Raw genomic sequence first — 9219 nt, 5'->3', positions numbered from 1 at the left:
CGGGCCCAGCCGCTCCGCGGCATGTGGGATCTTCCTGGACCGGGGCACGAACCCGCGTCCCCTGCATCGACAGGCGGACTCTCAACCACTGCGCCACCAGGGAAGCCCATAAATTACATGTTTTAAATTAGGGGTCAGCAAACTGACTAGAGGGCCAAATCTGGATTACCACCTTTGTTTGAAAGTAAAGTTTTGTTGGAACCCAGCCACACTCATGTATTACTTATGGCTGCTTTCACACTACAACAGCAGAGTTGAGTAGTTAAATGAATAGTGAATGACCCACAAAACCTGAAATTATTTACTATCTGGCTCTTTATAGATAAAGTTTGCTGACCCCTGCTTTAAATTGCAGAGAGGATTTAATTTGGGGATTGGCCACCTATTCCATACAATATTTTGGAGTATATTAAGGCAATTCACTACTTGCAGTTTCTTCACATATTGAGCCTTTGCGTAGGCAGGCAGTTGAAATTCCCATGGATCAGTGATTTGTGAGTTGATTAACAACAGGAATATGTAAGACCACCTCCCATAAGCTTAAGGGATTAGTGTTATTAATTTAGAAAAGATCATTTTCTTTGAGCCTCTGTTTCCTCAAGTGAGGAAATTGGACTAGGTAATCTTTAAGGTCACTTTTACTTCTGTGGTTCTAGCATTAACTCTCTGCACATTGTATTTTCATTTTGAAAAGTATAAGTATTGGAAGATGGAAGAACTTTTTATTCTGAAATTTTATTATTGAACCAACAAGCTCAATGCTAAGAGACAAAAAAATATCATTTGTAAGTTAAGGTTAAATCCAGAGTCTGCATTTGGGATGCTTAAGGAAGTGGAAAATGATTATTTCTTTTTTTCTCTTTTTTTCCACATTAGCCCCTCCTTTATTCTTTAAATATAATTTTAATTTAATACATTATGCATCCATGACATTTTTCTTTGGATTTTTACCTTTTCTATTTTACGTGGGAAAATATTCAGCTATACAGTTTGGGGAAATTTTCAGATTGGTTATTTTTTATGTTCAGTAGAACTGAAAATCCAACATTTTTTAATCTTAAGAATTCTTGCTAAAATATAGAAGGCAGATAAACCATATATTCTTAGCCATTCTAAATTATTTTAGTAGAATGCATATAAATTATTTCATAGCTACTTTATAATATTAACTGCCTCTTGTGGATTTCTGTGTCTCATTTTGAAGTCCTGGGATTTTCCTGACATCAGTGTAATAATTCCAAAATAAGTTATACAGTCAATATTGTATTAGTTCATTTTCTCTGTGGGCATTAGTGTTTAAGTAGTCCTCTTCCCAAATCTTTTCCATCTAGTATGTAACAAATATAATCTTTGTAATGCATATTTTATTAGGTACCTCAAGATTCATTCCTAGTAGAAAAATTTGGTATATTCACAGAATGAGATATTATACAGCACTCAAACAAATGAACCATGGTTACATGGAACAATGTGAATGAGTATTAGCAATATTATACTGAATGCAAAGTAATGTCCAAAAAGACTACATATAATGATACTTTTTTATAAAGTCACAAACAGCTAACACTAAACATTATTTGTCTTGGGAATACATATAAGATAAAACAATATTTAACAACAGTAAAAGCAAAGGAGTGATAATGAAATCCTTAGGTTGGAGGACACAGGGGAGAGATGGGTTGGGGGGAAGAACAGATAGATAGTATTCTGCCAGTTTTCTAGTTCTTGTGTTCACATTTATTATAAGTAAATATAAATACAAAAGCAGGCCATGCATGGACCAGTGATGAGAGTATATCATGAGCCAAGGAGTATGATTAATCTAACTCATGTACCTGAGATCAATTAAATCAAAAAAGACAAAACGTGAAAGAATTAGACATTTATATATTTATTTAAAGCCATTATTGGCACATGCCTTGGACAGTTCTTGTGATCAAACATATTAACATTTTTGCTGTCTAATGTAAAGATTTTAGCCTAGAAAATGCCCACTGGCAAAACTAATGGTGTTATATTTAGCCACTATTGTTAACACCACTTGGTAATTTTATGTAGATATCATTTTATAGTAAATCTTATATATTCTTGTCTGTGAAACTTTGCTTCCTTTATATAGGAGTTTCACAACCTGAAATAAATGTGCATATCACACAGTGAAAATGTTCCTTATATTAATGAAACCAAGGGTGATATTTATGTCTCCTTTTTGTGTAAGTTTACTTGCCCTTCTATATTCATTTTTTGGTAATATTTCATTGCAGATATGTACACATTTTGCACAGTCTTGACTCACTCTTTGCAATGATAATGTTAAATCAGATGAAGTCCTATTACTAGTAGGTCTTACCAGCAGTGTCCTAAGTGCCGAGTTCCATTTTGGTCATAAATGATGGTCTGGTTTAATACTGCAGAGCATTTTAAGCTAAGCATTTTGAGAGCAGCTTCTGCCTTTCTTTTTCTTGTGGCAACGTGTTACTAAAGCGCTTACAGAGACACTGGTACATTAAACAGGGCTTTCCCTTTGTTTTCTTACATTGCTATAGTTTTTGTTTGTTTGTTGTTTTTTACCAAAGCATTTTGCTCAGATTCACTTAATGCATGCATGTATTCAAACACTAGTATCCATTTCTCACCAGTTGGTATGATAGCAACACTCAGCCCTCATCTGGTTTCAGAATGTTTGCTCTACTTGGTCATCACTGATGGGTTTTTGTTCTGTTTGTATGTAGGTCCTATGCATAGTCAATTGGAAACCCTGAGCGACTCTTGGGCGCGCCTGAAACATAACAGAGACTGGTTGTGCAGCTCCTCTAACTCCTTTGAGTCTGATTTTGATCTTACCAAGTCTTTGGGAGTTCACACTTTGATTGAAAATGTTGTAAGCTTTGTGAGTGGAGATGTGGGGAATGCCCCAGGTTTTAAAGAGCCAGAGGAAAGTATGTCTACAAGTCCCCAAGCCTCCATCATTGCAATGGAACAGCAACAGTTAAGGGCAGAAGTAAGTCTTTGATATTTACTCTTTGTGAGGGACTGTGGAAACTTAAACTGAACCACTGAATGTACAATTGTAGGAAAAACTTTTCCTTTTCTTCTATTCCTTGCCTCCCCTTTTCCTTCACTTGAGCTTTTTGATGTTGCTATCTTAACCAAAGCAGCCTGATTGTTTGAAGTGAACAATAGTGCACAAGATACTCTAATCACTAAGTTTTTCCTTGTCTCCTAGAAACTAGAGTGAGATTGGCTGGTGACTATACAGATCTGCTCTTAGAGTCCCCATTTTTGACCCATTTGTCTCTGTTTAAAAAGGGCTAGATTAGAACACCATGCTAATAATGATAAATGCTAAAATTAGTGAGCATTGCCTCCAAATATCCCCCTCAAAATATTTATTAATGATTGTGCTTTTAACATGTCCTCAAATTCTTTGATACTCTTCCCTAGGAGGTGGAGCTTAATTTTCCTCCTCTGGAGAGTAAGCTGGAATTAGTGACTTAGAGCTAACAGAGTATGAAAAGGGGAAAAAAATACAGTAATTTTACATTGCAGAAACCTGGCAGACATCACCTTAACCAAGTGATCAAGATTAATATCACCAGTAATAAGTTCTGGTGGTATCATGTACCCTGATAATAATGTGGTGAGAGGGGGACTTTGTAGTATTCATCCCCCAATCCATACCTGTAGGCCAAACATGAGAAAACATCAGGCAAACCCAAATTGAGGGACATTCTATAAAACACACAAACAGCCCTTCATAGATGTCAAGGTCATAAAAAACAAAGACAGAAACTGTCACAGACTAAAGGAGACAAGACAACTAAATGCGACGTGATACCCTGATTTGGATCCTGGAACATAAAAGGGACATTATGGGAACTCTGGTGAAATCCAAATAAATTCTGTGGTTTAGTCAGTAGTGTTGTACCAATGTTAATTTGTTTTCATAAATGTACCACAGTTTTGTAAGATACTAACATTAGGAGAAGCTTGGGGAAAGGTATACAGGAACTATCTGTACCATCTTTACAATTCTTCTGTAGATATAAAATTATTTTGAAATAAAAAGTTTATTTTTTTTTAAAAAAAGGAGGGTAGGCCAATGGACTGCTGAGGTGGATATTTGTCCTCCTAGGGAAGATAGAGCCAGAAGTTCAAGAGAACCACAGAGAAACCTTTTGGAAATACTTCTAATTCTTGAACTAAAGAGTATTCATTCCATATAATGTTATAAGTAAAGGAAGCAGTATCCATACTACTTGATGCTTTTGAAGTCACGTATATCTCCTCATGAGCATCACAATAGCTCTGTGAGTAGATTAAAGTACTATTAGCCTCATTTTATACATGAAGAAACTGAGACTCAGGAAATTGAGTTTACCAAGGCTACACAGTCGTTGGAATACTCTGGCCTTGAAGCTAGATCTCCTGCATCCAAATTTACTACTTTTCCCCTTGTACTGTGTAGCCTCTTTTATACTGAAGTATGCTTATAGAGATCTTAGAGATATTTTAATTTTTAAAGTCATAACAGTAAAATAAATGTTTATCTTAATAGAATAGATTCCTAAGAAATATCAGAATTTTCTGTGTGCCAAAAAATATATTATCTGTGACGTACAGAGTTATTTGTGTCTCAGTTCAGTGAAGAATTCTAAAATATGTTTATTTTATTTTTTCTCAAGCTTCGTTTAGAGGCACTTCATCAGATCCTTGTACTATTGTCTGGAATGGAAGAAAAAGGTAACATCTCTCTGACAGGAAGCAGATCAAGCTCAGGTTTCCAGTCATCCACTCTGCTCACATCTGTGAGGCTGCAGTTTCTAGCAGGGTGTTTCGGTTTAGGCACTGTTGGACACGCAGGAGCCAAAGGAGAGAGTGGCCGATTGCATCACTATCAGGTAGATGACAGAACTGTCATGGGAGGATGACACCTTTTAGTATATTCAGATTTTAACTGTATTTTTACAACACCAGTTTAATAATGCTAAACTTTTTGGTGTTTAGAATTGAGGTTTAAAAATATAAAGACCTAAGTGACTTAAAGATACCTCATTGGTTTAGTCTCCTGAGTATAGCTGGGGTTAGATAAGCCATTAGGTAAGCCATGGTACTATTGTACTTTTAGGTTCTTTGCTGGCTCAGTTTTATTAACCCTTAGCCAAATTGCATAGAGGTAGATCTAAGTTGGGATAAGGATTAGTGTTTGGGAGGATGGGTTTCAAGAATTCACATTTTGGACTTGATCATTTTACCAAGTTTCTCTGATTGCTTGAACTGTTTTTTTGAAGTGTTGTCTTTATGTCTTCCATGTTTAGAGAGGAAAAATGCTTTGTGGGAAAGGAGAGAGATTATATAGAATCAAGAATTTTCAAGCATTGAAAAATAAGTTTGTTATAAAACTTTTATATACTGAAATATACTAAATAATTAAAAACCACCATAGGGCTCTAGCATAGGCTAGGAATAAAATGCTTTTACTTTCATTTGGGTAGGAAGTGTTGTTGTTGTTAATAGAAAAGGTAAATCTTTGTGTGTAATTTAGGATGGGATCAGAGCAGCTAAGAGAAATATTCAGATTGAAATCCAGATGGCTGTGCATAAGATTTATCAACAATTGTCTGCTACTCTGGAGAGAGCCCTGCAAGCAAACAAGCATCACATTGGTGAGTAACTGCACATGCAAATATAAGGTGCAAGTAATATTTTGGCCTGAGGTTATGCTAGGTAACTAATGTTCTGTGTTTAACATTAGGTCAGCTTATAGGTAAAGAATAAATACTTGAAGTGTAATAGTGTTCCATACTACTATTTATATTTTGGAATATGATTTATTTTAGTAAGTGCTTTGTTAACTTCAAAGAAGATTCTCAACTGCCTTTCTTCTTTTTAGAAGCCCAGCAGCGTCTCCTTTTGGTTACAGTTTTCGCCCTGAGTGTCCACTATCAACCAGTAGATGTTTCTTTGGCGATTTCCACTGGTCTGCTAAATGTATTGTCGCAGTTATGTGGCACAGACACCATGCTAGGACAGCCTCTTCAGTTGTTGCCAAAAACGGGTGTTTCCCAGCTAAGCACAGCTTTAAAAGTGGCTAGTACAAGATTGCTCCAGATTCTAGCCATCACTACAGGGTGAGCATTGTAGATGTCTTGGTAGAACTGTGTGGGGCCTGGTCTTTCACATTTTAGTGATTTCCATTTCATCGTAATCTCCTTTATATGTTTAAGCACATTTGCCCTTGTGTGTAATTGCCATTTATTTTTTTCCTGTTATTTCATGTATATGTTATTTCAGGACCTATGCTGATAAACTGAGCCCCAAGGTAGTTCAATCTTTGTTGGATCTACTCTGTAGTCAGTTGAAGAATTTGTTGTCCCAGGCCGGTGTACTACTTATGGCCTCTTTTGGAGAAGAAGAGGATGAAGAAGAACAGAAAATTGAGTCCAGTGGAGAAACTGAGAAGAGAGACTTCAGAGGTATCATAAATCTTTTCTCTCTGGCATTATTTACAAGCATTTATTGAATCCACATTGTGTGAATATCATTAGAATGTAGAGTTCTTTCTGTTGTGAGGCATGAGAGGATTCTTATTTGTTCCTTTAGAAGGCCCTTTTTTCTCCAAATATGTATAGTTTAGAGGTACCTCTGACTGAACAACTTCTCCTTAGAGTTGGTTAACCCTGATGTAGCAACTGTACCACTCAGTGTCTAAGTTCATCCTCTCCTTGGCTGTTGTGGCTCTAGAACTTAGAGGTTCTAGGTGACTGATTTCCCCAGATTATGTTCTTGTAGCATGTGATCATGAAAGCCCATCTCGGGTTGCATTCTTGTTTTAAGTGTTCCCCCAGGACCAAGGGTTTTAATATTTGGGAATTGGGTTAGAATTAGGGAAGCTGAACTTCTTGCTAGGCTGTTCTGTTCTCTAGTCACTAAAAAGTTCTTCATTATACTTAGCTGTAATAATTTTTGCTTGCTGTAATATGGTCATCTCCTTACAGCTTTTAAAAACTATAGTGAACATTGTGGGAATTCCCTCGTGGCCCAGTGGGTAGGACTCTGTGCTTTTGCTGCTGAGGGTGCGGGTTCAAGCCCTGCTTGGGAAACTAAGATCCTGCAAGCTGCATGGCGCAGCCAAAAAAACTGTAGTGAACATTGTATTTCAGTAGAACATAAACCCTGAACAGAAGAACTACTATACATGTCTGTTATATATTAAGGGAATCAAGGTCTAAAACTGGTCAGTTATTCAATGTCTTATTACCATAATAAGCTCTGTAAAGGACTTAGAGCAGTGTCTAGCACATAGTAAGAGCTCAATGAATGTTAATGTTAATATTGGAATATTACAATAAATAATATTTAAATAAATAAAGTAGTATTTAAATAATATTAATACTGTATAGATAGGCAGGTGGATAAAGGAATATGCTGGGGGTACAAAAATGACAAAACATTATCTCTGCCCTCAAGGACCTTCTAGGGAAATGAGGAAGGTAGATGTTTAAACAGATAATTACAGTGTAATGCAATAAGCTCAGAAGAAATAGCTAAATCTCTTAGGTCAGAATCTAGGAGGTTGTATGAGTCTAATTTAGGACTAGCTTTTGGTTTCAGAGGCTGAACCTCTGGCAAGTTACTTCTTCTTTATATAGCAAGTATGTTGCTTATACAAAGAGCATGGGCAGACTCACAAAGTATGATAAAATAAAAACAGGCTTTTAATGCCACCTCCCTTTTTCCTGAGATCCAGTTTGGGGATACAGGGCTGTTCAGGTAATAGTTTCTTACCACTCTGTTGAGTACTGCACATATGGACGGCAGGGAAGACACAGTAGAGTTACTTCTCAGCCTATAGTTCCCCAAGAAAACTGGATCCTTCCATATCCAGTAAAAAAAGAAACTGATGAACCTCAGTAGGTGTAACAGCAGACTTGAGTCCACATCCATTCCCCTCAGGTTGCACCCATTCTATTTATGGGGATGGCTGGGAGTGAGACTGATTCTAGTCAGTGGTGGCCAGGCATTCAGAGGCAGGTGGACCAGGTATTAATAACTCCACATACTCTTTAGAATACTTAACTGAAAGTAAGGTGTACTCTTCATTTCAAACGTAGTACTGATACTGAAACACAAACTGCATCATCAAGTTGTATTAACCAGCTTTATATTTAAGGTCTCCAGGCTTTAATTAATTTAATTAATTTAGTGTCTTGTTACAGAAATACTTCCTGGGAGTGAGAGTCGGGTAGGATGGAGGCCTCCTAAAAGAGATTTTCCCAGGGATCTCTACCAAGAGAGAAAGTTTCATGGAAGAGGTAGCTTTGAACTGGATTTTGAAGGAATGTGTAGGAACAAGGAGTGAGATATAGGTACCTAGGGCAGGCTAATAATTTTATATTCTTCAAACTAATATAATAAATGTTTGTATATTAGCAAAGACTAAAGAAGTAAAGAAGAGGTAGAGTACTGTGAAGAGGAAATGTAGAGAAGGAGCTCTTAACTTTTTCTCTAATTATCCCTAGCAGGTTAGTTCTATCATAGACCTGCACACCCATCTCAGCAAAACAAAAGCCCTCCAGTTAAAAAGATGTCTATGAAGATAGATTAATGGCTATTCAGACATGCCATTTGGCAGGGGGTGGTCTCCCCTCTATCACAAGTGATTTGTCTGTGTATTTCTTAATTTGATGTGCCAGGATCTCCCTGAAAGTAGTGCCTGTCCAAATTGTTATGATTTTCCATGTTTTAATGCCCCTTAGGGATTGACATTCTGGGAATCTACCCCACTGGCAAACTTCTTCACCTGGCTTTGAGTGGGTCTTAGCCAGGCTAGGGAGGTATGAATGTTGTTGGACAATATGAGAACATGGCATGTTAGAGGAAGAGCAGAAAGTTCTTTGGCTTCAAAATGTGCAGCGGGGGAGGGAAGCTATTAGAGAGAAACTATTAAAGAGGAGATGAGAATGTTGATACTGGTGGGAAAATTGGGATGATTGTTTAGAGCAAGTTTGTGGAAAGATCTTTTACATAGAGTTTAAGGTCAGGCACACCAGACCCAAGCCTACAAATTTGTTTCTTTGTAGAATATGAAAACACAAAGTCTTTTTTTAGAGATTAATTTTTTTTTTTTTTTGGTGGTACGCGGGCCTCTCACTGTCGTGGCCTCTCCCGTCGCGGAGCACAGGCTCCGGATGCGCAGGCTCAGCGGCCATGGCTCAC

The 9219-nt window shown here is 37.2% G+C and overlaps 1 protein-coding gene across 1 annotated transcript in view; it reads left to right on the top strand.

Annotated features, from left to right (window-relative positions):
• The window catches only part of HERC1 (HECT and RLD domain containing E3 ubiquitin protein ligase family member 1), a 176625-nt gene that overhangs the window by 72747 nt on the left and 94659 nt on the right, over positions 1-9219 (top strand). Inside the window, exons 25-29 of the mRNA XM_007467211.1 lie at positions 2733-3001; positions 4686-4901; positions 5546-5666; positions 5894-6131; positions 6295-6476. Of these exons, the coding sequence (XP_007467273.1) occupies positions 2733-3001; positions 4686-4901; positions 5546-5666; positions 5894-6131; positions 6295-6476 (1026 nt within the window). The remainder of the gene's footprint in view (positions 1-2732; positions 3002-4685; positions 4902-5545; positions 5667-5893; positions 6132-6294; positions 6477-9219) is intronic.

Source organism: Lipotes vexillifer, unplaced genomic scaffold (assembly GCF_000442215.2).
Source record: "Lipotes vexillifer unplaced genomic scaffold, Lipotes_vexillifer_v1.1 scaffold1654, whole genome shotgun sequence".
NCBI lineage: Eukaryota > Metazoa > Chordata > Mammalia > Artiodactyla > Lipotidae > Lipotes > Lipotes vexillifer.
This window is presented reverse-complemented; position numbering and strand designations above follow the sequence as displayed.